This window comes from Eschrichtius robustus, chromosome 15, assembly GCF_028021215.1.
Source record: "Eschrichtius robustus isolate mEscRob2 chromosome 15, mEscRob2.pri, whole genome shotgun sequence".
Taxonomy (NCBI): domain Eukaryota; kingdom Metazoa; phylum Chordata; class Mammalia; order Artiodactyla; family Eschrichtiidae; genus Eschrichtius; species Eschrichtius robustus.
The window spans coordinates 42,477,398-42,495,404 of NC_090838.1; the positions used below are offsets into that span (position 1 = coordinate 42,477,398).

General features: G+C 35.5%; 1 protein-coding gene across 17 annotated transcripts in view; it reads right to left on the reverse strand.

Moving 5' to 3' along the window:
• NRXN1 (neurexin 1) overlaps nt 1-18,007 on the reverse strand; it is a 1,110,559-nt gene that overhangs the window by 581,546 nt on the left and 511,006 nt on the right. For 10 of the 17 annotated variants that reach the window (XM_068563995.1, XM_068563985.1, XM_068563982.1 and 7 more), the window contains 2 exons: nt 15,856-16,059; nt 13,265-13,291 (listed from right to left, as the gene is read on the reverse strand). In XM_068563995.1, coding sequence (XP_068420096.1) covers nt 13,265-13,291; nt 15,856-16,059 — 231 coding nt within the window. The remainder of the gene's footprint in view (nt 1-13,264; nt 13,292-15,855; nt 16,060-18,007) is intronic. The other 7 variants (XM_068563994.1, XM_068563993.1, XM_068563989.1 and 4 more) reach the window with 1 other exon arrangement.

The following is an 18,007-nucleotide window of genomic DNA, read 5'->3' on the forward strand; positions in this document are numbered from 1 at the left end:
AGTGGAGAAAAGACAGCCTCTTCAATAAGTGGTGCTGGGAAAATTGGACAGGTACATGTAAAAGTATGAAATTAGAACACTCCCTGACACCATGCACAAAAATAAACTCAAAATGGATTAAAGACCTAAGTGTAAGGGCAGACACTATCAAATTCTTAGAGGAAAACATAGGCAGAACACTCTATGACATACATCACAGCAAGATTCTTTTTGACCCAGCTCCCAGAGAAATGGAAATAAGAACACAAATAAACAAATGGGACCTAATGAAACTTAAAAGCTTTTGCACAGCAAAGGAAACCATAAACAAGACCAAAAGACAACCATCAGAATGGGAGAAAATATTTGCAAATGAAGCAACTGACAAAGGATTAATCTCCAAGATTTACAAGCAGCTCATGCAGCTCAATAACAAAAAAACCAACAACCCAATCCAAAAATGGGCAGAAGACCTAAATAGACATTTCTCCAAAGAAGATATACAGATGGCCTACAGACACATGAAAGAATGCTCAACATCATTAATCATTAGAGAAATGCAAATCAAAACTACAATGAGATATCATCTCACACCGGTCAGAATGGCCATCATCAAAAAATCTAGAAACAATAAATGCTGGAGAGGGTGTGGAGGAAAGGGAACACTCTTGCACTGTTGGTGGGAATGTAAATTGATACAGCCACTATGGAGAACAGTATGGAGGTTCCTGAAAAAACTACAAATAGAACTACCCTACGACCCAGCAATCCCAATACTGGGCATATACCCTGAGAAAACCATAGGTCAAAAAGAGTCATGTACCAAAATGTTCATTGCAGCTCTATTTACAATAGCCAGGACATGGAAGCAACCTAAATGTCCATCAACAGATGAATGGATAAAGAAGATGTGGCACATATATACAATGGAATATTACTCAGCCATAAAAAGAAATGAAATGGAGGTATTTGTAATGAGGTGGATGGAGTTAGAGTCTGTCATACAGAGTGAAGTAAGTCAGAAAGAGAAAAACAAATACAGTATGCTAACACATATATACGGAATCTAAGGGAAAAAAAAAAAAAAAAAAAGGCCATGAAGAACCTAGTGGCAAGACGGGAATAAAGACACAGACCTACTAGAGAATGGACTTGAGGATATGGGGAGGGGGTGGGGTGAGATGTGACAGGGTAAGAGAGTGTCATGGACATATATACACTACCAAACGTAAAATAGATAACTAGTGGGAAGCAGCCGCATAGCACAGGGAGATCAGCTCGGTGCTTTGTGACCACCTAGAGGGGTGGGATGGGGAGGGTGGGAGGGAGGGAGATGCTAGAGGGAAGAGAAATGGGAACATATTGTATATGTATAACTGATTCACTTTGTTATAAAGCAGAAGCTAACACACCATTGTAAGGCAATTATACTTCAATAAAGATGTTTAAAAAAAAAAAACAAAAAAACCAGACCTCTGCTTGAAAAACAAGCAAACAAACAAACAAACTAAAACCTAAGGAGAGTAATTCCTCATTAAATGTTTCTGTTTTATCTTTCTCAATTTTTAGATACTGGGCTGAGAGCAGAATTCTTTTGTTTTTATTTCTCACATGAATCAGCTAGGAGAGTTAATTACCAATTAAAATTAGAAACATGTGAAGGGCACTTCCAGATTCTTCTTTTGATATTCACTAACCTTACTAGGGGAAGGACCAATTAAAGAGTTTGTGAGCCCAGTGCAAAATGAAGACATGGGACCCTTGTTCAAAATGAAGCATTTCAGGACAGTGGTAGCAGAGCATTAATGCAAGCACAGGCCCTGCAAAGCACAGAGCCCTGGGTGACTGCACAAATTGCATGCTGTTTGAGCCACCCCTAATTAGGAGTCTAAGTTTTGTGCTTATTTATGTTTAAAGTTCCCTTTAGTTAGCTCTATATTCAGGAATGCGCAGACAAGACTTCATTTATCAATGTAAGATGAACGGTTGGGTCACCTTCCCCATACTGTCTGTCCTTAATGACAAGGCCTCTGGGGTATCAGAGAAGCTGTCTGTCTCAGAGCTGTCTTGCTGGCCAGGCCTGGTGCCAGTCATGACCTTGGACAGACTAATCACCCTAACAGCCATGAAATTGAGGTACTAGCCCAGCCACCTAACTCCTCCCTCTTTAACCCTCCTTAAGCTCTCCTCAATTTAGCTAAGGAGACAGCCTTGGGAACCATTCAGAGTGTTTTTATAAATAGCTATTTGCCTTTACTGTATAGGCAAAGAGACATATATAGAGTCCTAAGGACAAACAAATTTCTTTATACTAAAAATATTAGAAACATCCCTCCCTGGGACTTCCCTGGTGGTTCAATGGTTAAGACTTTGCGCTTCCACTGCAGGGGGTACAGGTTCGATCCCTGGTCAGGGAACTAAGATCCCACATGCAGCAAGGCCTGGACAAAAAAAAAAAAAAAGAAATATCCCTCCCTAATTAAAAAGTACTTTGAGCAAATAATATAAAGTTAGACATTAAGCTTGGAGATGAGGGTTTTTCAAAAATGAACAGTAACAGAAGAGACATTTTGTAAACTTTTAAAAACCACTGGAGAGATGAAATAGTCACATGCTAGTTAATTGCACTGTATTTGCTTTGATAGGATTGCTACTTAAATCTTTCCTTTTTTTTTTTTTTTTTTAACTTTCTAGAATGTGTATATCTTGGTCTGGTGCATGTGTTCTGGATTCACAGATTATCCGAGTTTTTATCCTAGTTCCATGAGTTACTAGCTGTGTGACCTTGGGTAAAATATATAAGGTCTCTGTGTCTCAGTATTCCTATCTGTAAAATAAGCTAATAATAGAAACATTTTACAATATAAATTTAAGGCATTTTAATTACTTAAAACAATGCCTGGTACATGGTTCACCCTCAATTATAGTAACGGTAATATTATTATCAGTATTATACTGCCATTATTATTGTTATCGTCCTCTAAATGGGTTTAAAACCTCAGAGAGAATATCCTATGTCCTATCGTTCAGTGCCTTGAACCTAAAAGCCATTCACTAATTATTTATTGAATGGGTGTATCTGTTTAGATTTTGTGAGTTTTTTTTTTTTATGGTAGATGAAATACCTCTTGATATTGAATTAAGTCAAATAGTTAATGAAAACTAACTCCATTAACTTTTAATGCCTATCTTCACTAAGAAGTGTCAATAATAAAGTTTCATCCGTCTGTTTTCATATTTGGCAGCATGAAATCTGATAAGTCAAATAACTGGAGAACTTGGGTAACTCAGTTATCTGGCTAATTATTTAGACAGCTTCATTGTTTACTTCCATTGAAAATTAATTTAATGATGTGTGGCGCCTAGGAGAGCAAAATTACCCAAGGCAGGCAGTCAGTAATTTCCAAATACAAAGAGAATAGTTAGTTGGCTTAGGAATTGGAGGATTCGAGGCTTAATGAGTATTTAATTATAAGAAAACACGGATCTTATCTGCAAAAGGCTCTGACCTTGGAAAGCTGCTGGAAATACCCCACAAAGACTCCTCTGCCATTTTCCTAACTCATACTAACCCTTTTCCATCATCTACAAAATAAAATTCACTATATATAGCTGCCTCACCTCCTGTTTCATTTCTGGCTACATATCATAGCTCTAGGCAGGTGAATAAACAAGGTTCAAATGATCTACTAAGAAACATTTAGCCTTTACATGTAGCTTTGATATTGATTGTACCCATTTATGACAGATCAGGATAAATATCTCTGATGCAATTCATTTTGATGTAAAAAATGTATATTTTAAGAAATATAATTACCTTTTAAGAATATAATTATATTTACAACACAGTAAAAATGAACACAAATTATATAAATATACTGCTAAAAGAATGTTTCAAAAGAGGTTTCTTTAATCTAGCTCAAATGGCTGGTTTGGGAAGAAGCATAATAAAATAAACTTATTATAATGAAAGGAAAAATTTGGACTGTGACTTTATTTTAAGGAAAAAAGGTCATTTCCAAGAAATGCTTATCACATAATAGGATAGCTTGCATGTATAAAATTAAGTACTAAATACTTAATGTGATTTTAATAAAGCATTTTAACCTGAAAATATACTCAACATTGGTGTAACATGAAAAGGATTATATTGATTTATATTGACACTTACTTAAACATGTCTTACGTAATAACTACACAATGCCAAGCTATCTGAATGAAAAAAATGAAAAAGTATACAGATACTGAGCATTTGGAAATTTACAAATATTCAATTTGACATTCCATAAACAAAGCCATGGATTATAGTCACAAATGCAAAGATTTTTAAATTAAATATATGATTTCTCATCCAAACACACTGTAATAGCTACAGAATTCATTTTAATGAGAAGACCAAGAAGAATGTACAGTTCTGTAAAATTCAAGGAACAATGGCTTTACCCGTGTGTTACTGTAAATGCATCTGAATATCATTAAATGCGAGTCCTTCAATATTTTGGGGGGTATTCTTGTAAAAACCTTCTCCCAAAGTAAGAAGCATATTAGAAAAAAAAAAAGTAAGTTTCTGGCTTTGTTAAGTTTATTTGTCCCCTTCTTTTCATTTCACAAGTAAGTCATATCAGTGTTTGAAAATCTAGCTTTCGGTATTTGTTGTAAACATTACGACCAACTTTTTTTTTTTTTTAAGAAAATGCATTCTAAGGCATATGATAAGGGATAGTTTGTCTTTAGAATTTTTGAACTGTAGCATCTTATTTGTTTTGATCTTTTTTTCTTTTTTTTCCTCAGTGATTGCCCAAAGGAGGCTATGGACAAATAATACATGATAATTCATTCATTCATCATGTAAAAATTAGAATGATAATATAAATTTTTTTTTCAAAGCACTGATACAATGATTTACTAAATTCTTTATTTTGGATTTTATTATTGCAATAACAAATAGTGCTAACTTAATTTTTTCTTTTATCATAATCAGCTTATTTATCAGGCTTACTTATAGTCACTAACTTGAGGGCTATGATTCTATTTGACTATTTAGTTTAGTAACTGGAAAAATATTGGGATTACTCCTTTGTTTGAAGTTGTTTTTGGATCAGAGTCTTCTGAAATGAATGACTTGCCTTACTAAACAGGAGGTATTCTAAGACGGTGCTTGCCCAACTATAGCAATGGCTCTCAGCAATTAAATCTTACACAAGATTAATTTGGTTAATCTCAGGAGAGAGTGTTTGGAGGGTCCCTGGAGATGGTCAACCAACTGCTAGAAGTAATGTTATATCTGTGTGCTTGTTCCTGGTCAGTCTTGCTATGGTGAGATTATGTTAGTTAGGCTTTCACTTTAGTGGGTTAGTGTCAATGATGGTAACTTATACCAACACATCTAGAAGTATCTCTTCATTTATGGTTATTCCAATCTGGTTTGTTTCTCAAGGTCTTGCTCACACATGCTTCCAATCAGTTTTCATTTGCTTGCTCTGAGGTCACTGATGAATCATCATAGAACTTATTTTTGTACATAAATGTTTTCTCCCTATTTTACCTTTCTTCAACTGGCTCAGTGACCTGGACCTGCTTTATATCACTTCAGTATAAAATCTGAAATAAGCAATAGATCAGATTTTAAAATACTGCATGTTATAGTCACATACTGGACCTAATGTTTACAGTTATGTTGCTGAAGTAAAAGAACCTGTTGCAAAACATTTGCACACCATGACCCTATATTTTTAAAGATACACGTATTACACATTTATTTCAATAGCACTATGCATAAAATATTTCAAGCCTATATTTAGTCTGACCTCCTGGGAAGGTGGGAGGGTGAAGAATTCTCACAACTGTATGAAAGATGCATTCAAAGAACAAATGACAACAAACAATCCAATATTAAGTACAAAAAAAGTAATAGTAACCGAAATACTCTTAGAATTTCTTACTTTACCTTTGGGGAAACTGCTTTCATGATACACTTCCTATCCATCTTGCTCTTTGCTCCCATTGGTAACAAGTGAAAGAAATGGATAAGAGCCCTGAGCACACTGAATATTTCAATCTCCAAGTTTTTTGAGGGTCCCATGCATTTCCCCCCTGATTTAAAGAGCCTTGCCCACTTGACTTACGTACCATATGTTTGCCAGTAATGTGCTGAAGAAATTGTAATCCTCAAGGGTATTTCACAGTTAAAGTCAAAACATTTTTAATCAGACAGCCTGGAGAAGAGATGTTTGTGGGGAAAGCCCGCTGCTCCTACATCCCCTTGGAGGCGAGGATACTGTCCTGCTCTGAGGACAGCTGACTGGATCGCCAGTGGGCATCTGCCCCCAAAGCTAAAATCTGGTCAGGGTCTTGTGAGGTGACATGATTTGAAATCTCTGCTCAACAGGATAGGTATACGTAATGAATATACTAGATTCTCTTTCTAGGGGAGTTTGAAAACATAGCATACATTGAGTCAACAGCTGAAGGAGAAGCAAAAAGTCAAAAGACATGCCCAGGAAGAGGCAGTGAACAGTAACCATGAGGGAGGAGACACCATGAGTAAGCAGAAGACATGAAAAAGTAGAAGCTACAATCAAGCAGAAGCAAGTCAGTAGAGAAGAGAGGAAGCTAAATGGAAGCTCAGCTAGAAGGCTTATATTAATCATGTCTGACCTGTGGTTAAGTGGACAAAGCATCTTTTAAATTATGCATCCACTTTAGAAGGTAGCAGATGCATAATTGCTGTCTAGCAACTACATGAGGAATTGAAATCCACAATCATAGCATTTGTTTTCATGTTCTCTGACAGGTAAGCAATTGACAAGGTGTAAATTGTTAGTGGCTTTCTTTTGACGAAAATTAGGAATGCAAACATTCTTGAAAAAATTCTAATCTATATATTTGTCTACACTAGTAAAACCAGTTATTTGACATGGCACCTTAGATCATCATTGAACATTAAGGCTGTCCAAAGGATTAGAGGCTATTTTAAACAGAAGTTCTTGAGTACTTTTTAGTCTTTCTGATCCTTTAGGATTAAGTCTGTATGAACCTGAATCATTAAAGACACATCAGTAAAAAGACAAAATGCTCCAAATACAAAAAAGAAATTATTGTTTTCTTTAAAATGAATGAAATTCTAATCATACATCTTACAATGAGATTGACTAAATGTAAAAAAAAAAATCTTAATAATGGCTAGGAATGTCTAATGTCTAATTCATATTTTTACCTTCGATTTTCTGGATCAATGATAGCATGCTAAAATGCTACCTACCTACCAAAGAAAAAACAAAAACAAAAAGAAACTCTAAGCTATGAAGGAAATGGCAAATGTTTAGAAACCAGCTCTCTCTAATAACACAATAAAAACCTCCAACCAACAGGTTGTGGTCTCACAATTTGTGACATTTTGTGGTATAACAGAAAATTTCCTTTTCACAGAAGCCAAGGGGATATCAAATTCAGAATGTTTCTTCTGAAACTTTATAGGTTTTTCTGACAATCTCTACCTTGGCCATTGTTATAATACTAACTTTCAACAATGAAAGAGAATTTGATGAATTTGGCCAATGCCAATCTGGAATTTTGTATTACTTTGAGCACACCCTTTTGCAATAGTAATAAGAAAATGCTTTACTGAATAAATTAATAATTGAGCGTGATTTCAAGATGAATTCTTAACCTGCACAAAAGAGCAATCTTTTAAAACACTGCAGCATTTTATATTTGCATATAAGCAATAAACCAATAAATTGTTCACTAAAATAGACCCAACTCTTCTACTTATCAAGCCCACACACTACAATTTTGCACAATCTATGTAGTCATTAAATGTGTACTCTTCTTTAAAATTCTCATAAATTTTAGATACGGAAAATCCAAATGGGCTCTCCTTAAATTTTATTCCAATTTTGATATTTTTTTAAAGACTCACTGTAAAGTGCCAATTCCCTTTGCCTGTTTTGGCTATTTGTTTTTCATCAGAAATCTACGGTCTCTATATTTTATATGTAATTTCTTTTAGATTTCTGTTAAAAATACTCATTCATAAACTGTCTCTTTTTCCTTTCCTTCATATATACTTTAAACTTTAAAAAATGACAACAGCAGAAAACAAACAAAACTCCTCTTTTCTGCATGTATATATTCATCTTCCTTCATTCCTTGAGCAGTTCCTATCCTAGGTGGATGGACAGCACCAGTCACTGAGAGGCAATGATTGACAGAACTCTACAGATCAAGGGATGGTTGTGTGGAGGCAGAGTCAGAGGCTCCTTTTTGCAGTTCTCTGCTCTTCAGGCACCAGGCAGCTGCTCTGAACTGAATATTTGTTTCATGTTAACAACAGCCAGCCTCCAGAAATTTCCTCATATCTTTTTAAGTAGCCTGCCAAGTGGCAGCCTGATCAAAGCAATCTAATATGGCTTAAGTGCCACTGGTTGACATTTTGCATTCTTTTATTGCTTTCCATTTTTATCTACATAAAAAAATTGGTGATAACTAATATCCAGTTGATCTTTTCATTCTGGTAATAAAATGATAATACAAAGATCTTATTATCCACTCCAGACATCCATCATAGTACATTTTCCGATAACATATTACTCAGAGCATTTCTTCACTATCTCCAAATCAAAAGCGAGGTTAAGTACTTGGCCTTAGATTCCCTTTCTCTCCAATCCTTAGACAATGAACTACAAATTAAAGGAGCTGAACTTCAACCCTTGACACTTTGTCCACATTAATGTCATCTCCAATTTTGTTGTCTCTGTGTCTTAAATAAACCATTTTCTGTAAGAAGCCAAAATTAGTTGGAAGCTCTGCCTACTAAAATATTTTTTTTCAACCCAGAGAGTTTTTATTCTTGTAAGAAAACAAGAGGAATGAGAACAGGAGTAAACAACATTGGAAATGGAGAAGTAACAGGAGTAAATCTTGGTAGGAAGGAAGAGCAGGTGGGCAGGAGAAGAGACATGTGTAAGGATTAAAGAAACACAAATAATCAAATAAACAACATGGGTTTATTAAAAGCCACTTTTTATATGAATGCAGAGGCGACCCCAAACTTTCCCGTGGGCAAGAAGGATATTCCGTAATTATGTCATTGACTTGAAAAGACAAAAAAAAAAAAAAGGAAAGAAAACACTAATAAAAACAAAATCACAAAAGCCTCCTTGCATCCACTACATCTTTAAAGTAGTTACTTATATGACAATTAGGACTCACCTATAGTTGATAGGAGCAAGTTTAGTTTTCAAATTTTCAATGTATTTAAACCTTCAGATTATAATACTAACAATTTGTAAGGTTACTCGAACAAGAGAGAAAGAAAAAAAAAATGGGACTATTGAAGCAAGCAATACACTACCACGATGCCAAAGTATCAGAAAAAAATTATATAGAAACATATAGCCTAATGACTTTGGATGTACTGTTGGGAATTACTGGGCAGCAAATTTGAAATTGAGACTGTCTTGGTCACCCTATCTCAGGCTACATACTTTGGCAGACAAAGAGAATGCAGAATAAGACCAATGGCCTTTCTAATAGTACTTACTACAGGCCCTACTAATAATGCATTTGAGAAAATTTCACAAGGGGTAGAAAATTTCTTTTGTGTTCTTTATAGTTTTTAAAAGTCTTAAGTCAATCAATACTATGGACTAGGCAAGAGACTCTCATACACTTACTTCCTGATGCAAACAATTCATGTCTCAGTCACAAAGTCCTATTCACTCTGACTTGACCTCTTTTGGTAATAACTTGTTAATGATTAGTTGGTATTTGTACATATCTCTATAATAATTATTTTTTGTAAAATCATCTATAATTTGTCTTTCTTTCATTAATTCAAATAATTGATTTTTATGTCAAAAGAACGTGACTAGACGGTCCTTTTCCATCTACCTTTATTGAAATACCCTTCACTGTCCAGGGAAGACATTTATCTGCATTAAAAGATGCTGGTTCTTTTAGCAACTCCCATATAAAATGATTTTATGATGGTAGACTATGGTTCTCCATATTGGAGTTGACTGAGGAGGCAAGAATAATCTGATTACCCTGGACAGAGGAGGATGGAGGGCCATATAATAACACCTCTGTGTTCACCTTCCCACCTGTGAATCTGCAAATACTGACCTAATCTAATACCAAGCTGCAGATAACAAACATATTTTAGCAATGAAATAAGCTAATGGACATCAATGAACTGAGATTGGTCTGGGATTGTGTGCAGAGACATTCCACTTTAATCGGAGAGATCAAAGCATACATTTTGACACTGACATGACTGCTATTCACAGAGACGGTTCCTTTTAAAAAATACCCTTTCCACACATAAAAATAAGCTTTTGATTTTTAAATAAAAACAGCCTCTCTCCTTCCATTTAAAGATTCTTGACAGCTTTTCCTATGGGGCAGGGGGGAAAGGTGGCAACAAAGAATCTGACAGAGATGGTCCCTGGAATTCAAATCAGCCCTTTCTCAAAAGGACCTTAACAAAAGGCTTTCCCCTGGCCTGTGCATGGAAGATTCCATTCCTGCATCTAAACTACTGACACAAGAAGGGCTGAAAAAGAAACGTATCTGCCATCTCCTGGTCCCAGAGGTCTGAATACATGCAAGGCAGCTAGACCTTCCGCCCTCCTCACTTACTACCTATTCTTCAGTAGCAAAGATTGGAGAGTCTGATGCTTTACATATTTTCTTTTCCATATCAAGTAATATCTCCTGTAAACTGAGGAAGGGAGGGTGGAGGGATGATGAGAAAGGATGGAGTGACTACAGGAAACAGCAGAGCAATTCTGAGTAAGTGTGGAGAAATTGGAGAAGATTTCCATTCAAAATTAATAATTTAGAGTTTAATATTCATTCTCAACGTAAGGTAATTTTTATGTTACAGTTTGTATACTTCCTGTGGAAATTTTCTTAAAGACATCAATTGAGGTATTTCTTATTAAGCTCAAAACACAGTTGATGTCTTAGGTATGGTATGATTTTTAGACGGTGGTGGTAGAAGGTTGTGATTTAGTAAATGTACATTTCAGTTTCAGACAAACTTATGGCTTACAGAGGATAAATGTAGTAAGTCAATCTTTTATTAAACTACAAGTTATACTGAGATACGAGTATTTTATTTATATTTTTTATTGGGTACAAAATGCAGTCCAGGTGGACATCTCTGCCTATTTATCACTGTGAGTTAGATTTGCATTATTTGAAATGTAAATTCCTCCCTATCCTCAAAGTTGAGTAATAACATGAATTCTAGACGGGACTTGGAGTTCTGGCTACATCTGCCCACTATTCCCCAAATGAAACAAAGGCAAAGGAAATGAAAACATTACCTGATCACTGAACGTTCTTTCCAGTGACTGCTGTCAAGTTAAGGCATTCGCAGTCCTGTCCGAGGTGTGCACTGAAAGCTCACAATCATTGGTTTAATTTAAGTATAACACACACTCCTTAAAAAGGGAAAAAAATCCACTAACCAGGAAAAGCCTTTGTCCTCAAAGGTATTATTCTGTGAAATATCCAGAGAAAATACTATGCTTAATATCAGAGTCTTATAATTATAAGCCAAATAAAGAGAAGTAGCTAACAGGGGTAATTAGACTATAAACAAGTATTTTAAAAAAACACTGATAGAGCTGAGAACACAGAAGCACATTTGATGGGGTTAATTTCCATTAAATACTAGAGCTTATGTAGTTATATTTTGTAAATAAAAACCCATGCTTTATTGTATGCCTAATATAAATAAAATTAAAGCAGAAGTCTAGAAAAATAGTTTCCTCACATGGATTTTCTAAGATCCAGGGAGAATCAAGAACATCTACAGCTGCACTGAGTCACAAATCTGGCTTTGGGAAAAGATTCTGTGAGTTGCCACTTTGTCTGCACCTATGCTCCAGAGCTGAAAGCAAACTGGACCATGGTATCAGACTTCTAAACCTGTGCTGCTTTTCAGAGAGTGTGGTAAAGATGGGGCTTGAGAAGAGATGATGTATACTTGAAAAATTCTACTTGTGTTAGAGCTTTGAGAGATTAGTTCAGGAACTGTATTCCGTTTGAGATGATTTTTATGCCTGTATGATAGTATAATAATTTAATTTTTCATAAATCATGATTCAGTTACCTTTTTATTGCTATGATTGGAAAGACTGGCTTTTATTCTGCTTTAAAATGAATATTAAAATATTTTAAGACAAATCTGAGTTGTAAGAAGCACGGGTATTTGAAATAGCATGCATTTAATTAGATAAAGCTTCTTGTTTTTATAAGTTGGAGACCGTCATTTTATTCCTCAGAGGATGACTTATTGCCATTTGGAAACACAGACAAAGGTTTTGGGAGTAGACTTCATCAACTCACATTCAGCATTTTCCAAGGATATAAAAAAAATGTTTTACTGACTATGACAGTGAAAGATTAGAAGCTTGTTAGAACCATTTTAGTTGAATAACTAACAACTTTGGTATATTAGATGAGATTCCTTAATGTGGTCAGCAAAACCTGGAAAAGAAAAACCTAAATATTTACGTAAAGAAATAAAATAAGTTTACACTTCAGATAATGCTATAACTCAAAATAAAATCACAGTCCTTACATCCTTTCAAGTTCTCTAGTCCAAATCAAAAAACTCAGTCCATGCATCTTTTCTAACTCATCATTTGGCATGCATATCACAGATTTGAAGGCTTTTGGTTATTTTTGCAGATATATGATTAGGATGTAAAAATTCATTATGTAAATAGTCATAATGTGCAAGAAAAAACTCTTTAGATAAGTAATTTTCTGTATATACATAAAACTTGGAAAAACACACATTTTCCAATATAAAATTTTGGTTGAATTTAGAAGGGTTTAATAGTAACTTTCACATGAAAAGATTTTTTTTTTCTATATTTGAGTTAAGAGATAAAAACAGAAAGTGAAGGAAATAAGACCCCACAGTATTTTCTCCTAATTTGGTTGTGAAGAGAACTACTGGAGTCCAAGATCTGCCAAAATACAAACGCTATTTGCTTTATCCAAAGGTCTACAGAGACATTTGCACCTTCTGTTACAAGATATTTGTCACCTCTTTTCCCACTTAGAGGTAGGAACTGAAGCAGGAAAGTCTTCAGCTGGACAGATTTCAAAATGAATTTTTACAACCCAGATGATGGACTGGTACACTTCAAAAGTGAATTCATGAGTTTTAGAAACGCCTTTCTCTGGCTCTCTTTTTTTTCTTGACTAGCTACATCATAATGGAGGAATAACATTTTAAAAATTTTGAATAGGCACTTACTGGAATTACAGTTAATCCTGATACAATCTAGATGGGGAAGAATAGATGAAAAATGAAAATTTATCCTTCAAGGTAATAGCTGCAGACATCCAATAAAATTACAGTCCACCCTTCCGGGGACAGACACATGCAAATATGGCCACTCCATATTATTTATTCTTTACATACTTCTAGAACCCAGATTCATTGTTATAAAACTGCACCATTGGAAACAACAATTAGAAGGTTTTTAAAAATATGGCCAACTCAAACAAAGCTACATGGTGACAAATCTAAGTGAAATAAAGAATTGTTAACTGTCAAAGATGCTTGGCTTAGACTGGCTGCAGCTCTCTCCCCATCTGTGAAAGAACAAATCATTGTTTTCAATATAATTAAAAAGTGCTCCGTCACAATGGGGTACAGTGCAAGCTCAGCTAGGCTCAGACATCTTGAACCTCCAAAATCTATTATCCCACAAAGGCCAACAGAATCCTATAGAATTGTCATGGTCAAATGGAAGAGCTAGTTGAAATTATTTTCATTTCACCCTAATGTATTTATAATTATTAATTATTATTTGCTTGGGCAAAAAAGGTAAGAGCCAGGTGTTAGCTGGATTCCATGTCTTGTATTAATTGGAGGAAGAAAGAAACAACTGTTCCCTTTAGAAACTCTAGTGGCTAAGGAGTAGTGTCATTCTTCGGAGCACACACGCCTAGCCCTCTGTTAGGAGCTAACAATGTTATCTCTGCGTAATAAGTGTCATGGTAACTACTGCTATTGATTTTCCTTTTCCTATACTTTCTTCTTATATAGAAGCAGATTCCCTAAGAACAGAATGTCTAATCTGGATAACACAGACTGTGATTATAAGGGTTATCTTTAAAGGATCATGTGGCATGTTTTATGTTTTTTTTATATATAGATAGATATTTGTTGGTTTTGGTTGTAGTATTTAATGCCTTTGGGGAACATGAAAAATACAAACCTAGATTCTGTTTCCATATAGCTGAGTTTGTCATGTGTCGTCAACCGCATCAGAAAAGTGGTTGCAAACAGCCAAGGATCAGCACCTACACAACTCTTTCCACAGAATGCTTTGCTGTTGGAAAATTCCCATGAGCGAGCGTGTCCACCTCCCAGGGCTAACAGCCCCTTTACTGCAATTAGGCAATTTTGATTGACTTGTAGGAACCTACCATTGTCACTAGAGGGAACTCTAACAGAACTGTAAAAGAGTACTATGTGTTCTTTAGTAATCTTAAAAGAAAGTCTTATTATTGAACTTAATTTAACTAATATTAATTGAATGCAATTGTATGCAATAAACTACCAATGAAGTAATTTTATATTTTATGAGCTACTATTCTGCCCAACATAATTTGAAAATGTATGTGGGGTTTTCACAAATGCCTTACCTCATCACATTTTACTACTCTTTTTGTAAATCTATGTAGTCTTGAATTTTATTTTTCTCTCTGTTTATTCATTATTGTGTGTACTCAGCACTTCCAGGAAATACAGTAAAACCTCATTAATTTGTACTCCTATTATTTGGAGTTAATGATAATATTGAAATGTATTGGGCAGAATATTTGTAATTCTTCATTCGATATGAGCGGAGATCGCCTGAGAAAAATTAAACAAATTATGAAAGGCCGAGTTTGGGAAGAAAACTGATTTCAAGTAATTTACTATACAATGATGGCACAACTAACATGAAATAATGTGCTAATTATGGATAATTCTTAACCACCCATTAACATCAGCCACTAGTAAGACCTTTCCTTAAGATTTTTCCAGCTATTAATTTGTGTTTTTGAATGTAATTGAAAACAAAACTGCTTACAATTTTTTTTTTCTTACAATTTAGACTTTTTCTTAATTCAGCCTGGTCTTCCCCCAGATTTCATCCAGTTTGGTGAGGTTTTACTGTAGTGACTCTTTCTGAATGCTACAAATTAAGCAGGAAAGCATTATTTTTCTGTAGAAGAGTCTGTGTCTTCAGTGTTCTCATGGCTGTTTGCTGAGGGCCGCAGACTTTGGGCATTGAAGGGTTGTGTATTGCTGTTTGATAGCAAAATATCACCACACAGTATTTCCAAACAGAAAAGATGGAATACCACAAAGGTAATTACTCAAAGGAGAAGCCCAAGGAGTAGAGTAAGAGCAACTGCTGATCTAGATCACTAAGTAGAAATTTGACGTTTTATAGCATATGTTATCCAAGTAAAAGTTGGTGTATTTTTTTGTTTTATCTGAAAGGATTTCATCTATAACCAATCAGAATGTCAGTCAATATAAAAATAGGAAATTCAGTTTGAGGCATTGTTAAGCCTGAAAATTTATACTTTCAATTAACCTCATTAATACATATGGCTTCCCTTTTAAGAACCCTCAGTGGTAGGAATCACAAAACAGTAAATTATGTTAACGAAATAGAAACAATAAAAAGATGTCCCCAAAACCTAAATGAATTTAAATAATGGAGATGAGACCATTAAGTGTTTTAACTTTCCATGGCAAACAGGCTACTTGATACATGTTTGCAGGCAAAACTGAACAAAAAGTGAAAAGTGTTAGTTCAATGGGGGAAGGCGAGTTGTTACCTAGATTGACCGTCAGTTTCACACGTCCTGCGTCCAGCTCCAGGCGGAGGGTGTCTGCTGAGTCTCTGGAGGTGGTTGCCATGAGAATGCCATATGCACGTTGGGACCGAAACCGTAAGGATACATCCTCAGCCTCCGTGTGCATCACCAGCGGGAGCTGGATTTTCATAAACATACTCCCATCATAGCTCAGAACCGTTGCTTCTATAGATGGGAAATGGATATAAAAGCTCTTGGTCAGTTTAGTGCATTTATACTTTGAAAAGGAAAAGCATGACCTATTAAAGGTTTCTATATAGAACACAAGACACAAACTCAGCTCATCTTCTTCCGAAATGGGCAATTTTTTTTTTTTTTTTAAACCAGAAAGAGAAGTCACAGGAAAGAGAACTTCCTCTGTGAAGTATCTGCTAAAGTCCAGAAGCAGAGGTGGCTAAACTTCCCTTTCTGTACCCAGAGCACTTTCTACCTATAGCATTCATCATGTCAGATTATCCATGTTCATGTATGCATATCCCTTCTCAAGAGCAGACAACATATTTTTTTCGTATAGCCATAGCGTGAGCCTGGCTTGAAGCACTAGCAACTGTTTATGCATGTTTATATATGATCAGGCCACTGATCAGCTCTGTGAAATTAAACTTGGCTCTGCATCCTTCACCTGCAAAATGAGACAGTGCTACTAGAGCATCTCTAAGGCCTTTGCTTACCCAAAAAGTCCATGGTTCTAAGAAAAGTTATTATTATCATCTTTTTCATAATTTCTGCCCTAATACAGTCAAAAAAGAAACATAAAAAATATGACTTAAATATAGGATTCAGGCCAACACTTTTCCAGAGGTGATGTTCAAAAACAGAAGAAAACAGAAGAAAAATTGATATTACCAAACAACAGGTAATGCTTCTTCTGAGTCATTAGGGTTAACAAGGTAATTCATTTTTACAAAGACACAGACTGTAACTTCATTTGAAAGTTCATTTGCAGATAAGGGGTAACTTAAAGCATTATCTGGAAGCACCACCACAGTGTTCTGAAAAAATTAAGCTATCACCAAAAAGTCAATAACTATGTACCTGGGTAACATTGAGTAAGGATGGGGGTGGGACTGAGAAGCTTGTGTGGGTGTATGCTACTAAAGGAAAATGGATTGCTTTAATGGAGAAGTTTCTTAATGCTGCATTAAACACATAGAGAAGCGAATAGCAAAACTGTTGATCTCAAACTGACTGCTTTAAGAAATAGCACCCCTTAATGTTAAACACCATATGGTTGTGGAACCCTGCAAAACAAGTATGAGTCATTTTGTTTTCTCATGGGTTCTGATAACTCAGAATACCATTTAATAAAAGAAAACCTACCTGAAATTAAAATAAACTAGGAAATTCTCACTATCTTGCCTATTTACAGCAATTAACTTTACTGATGAAACCATGCTTATTACGAAGACTATATTCTGGAGCTGTGGTTTTGAAAGATTATCTTCCAAAAAGTCAGGAAAATCAAGTATTGCTTCTAACAGACTTTAATCATTAGCTATCTTCGTGGGACTGAATGCACATCCAGAACAGATAAGTGCTGAGGGTTCCAGAACTCCCTCCTTAGGGCCCTTCTCTTTTCTCTCTACCTCTTAAGGGATCTTGGTCAACTCACATGCTCACTCCCCCTAATACTTATTAACAGTCCTGACTTCTCTCCTGAGCTCCATCAAACATCCATCAGCCATTGCCTATTTGACATCTCCAATCTGAATAAGATACACACACCAAAAATGAACGAATTCAACATGCTCCTGCTCCAGTGTTCTCCATCTCAGTAAATGGCTTAACACCATTATTCAGACCTTAACCTTTCTGCATTCTCTCTTACCCTCTCTGCCACATCCAATCTATTTGCAAATCTGCAAGTCTTGCAGGCTCTAATTCCAATCCATTTCCTGAATCAATCCGTTCTTGCCGCTATAGTACCTTAGACTCTGCTCTCATGTCTCACCTAGACCACTATGATAGCTCCATCAATGGTCTCCCTACTTCCACTCTTTCTCCCTATACACAGCAGCCAGGCTAAACTTTTAAAGAAGTCGATCAGATTCAATAGCACTTCATTGCTACAACTGTGCACACCCACCCCACCCACCACCATCCTTCACCTCCC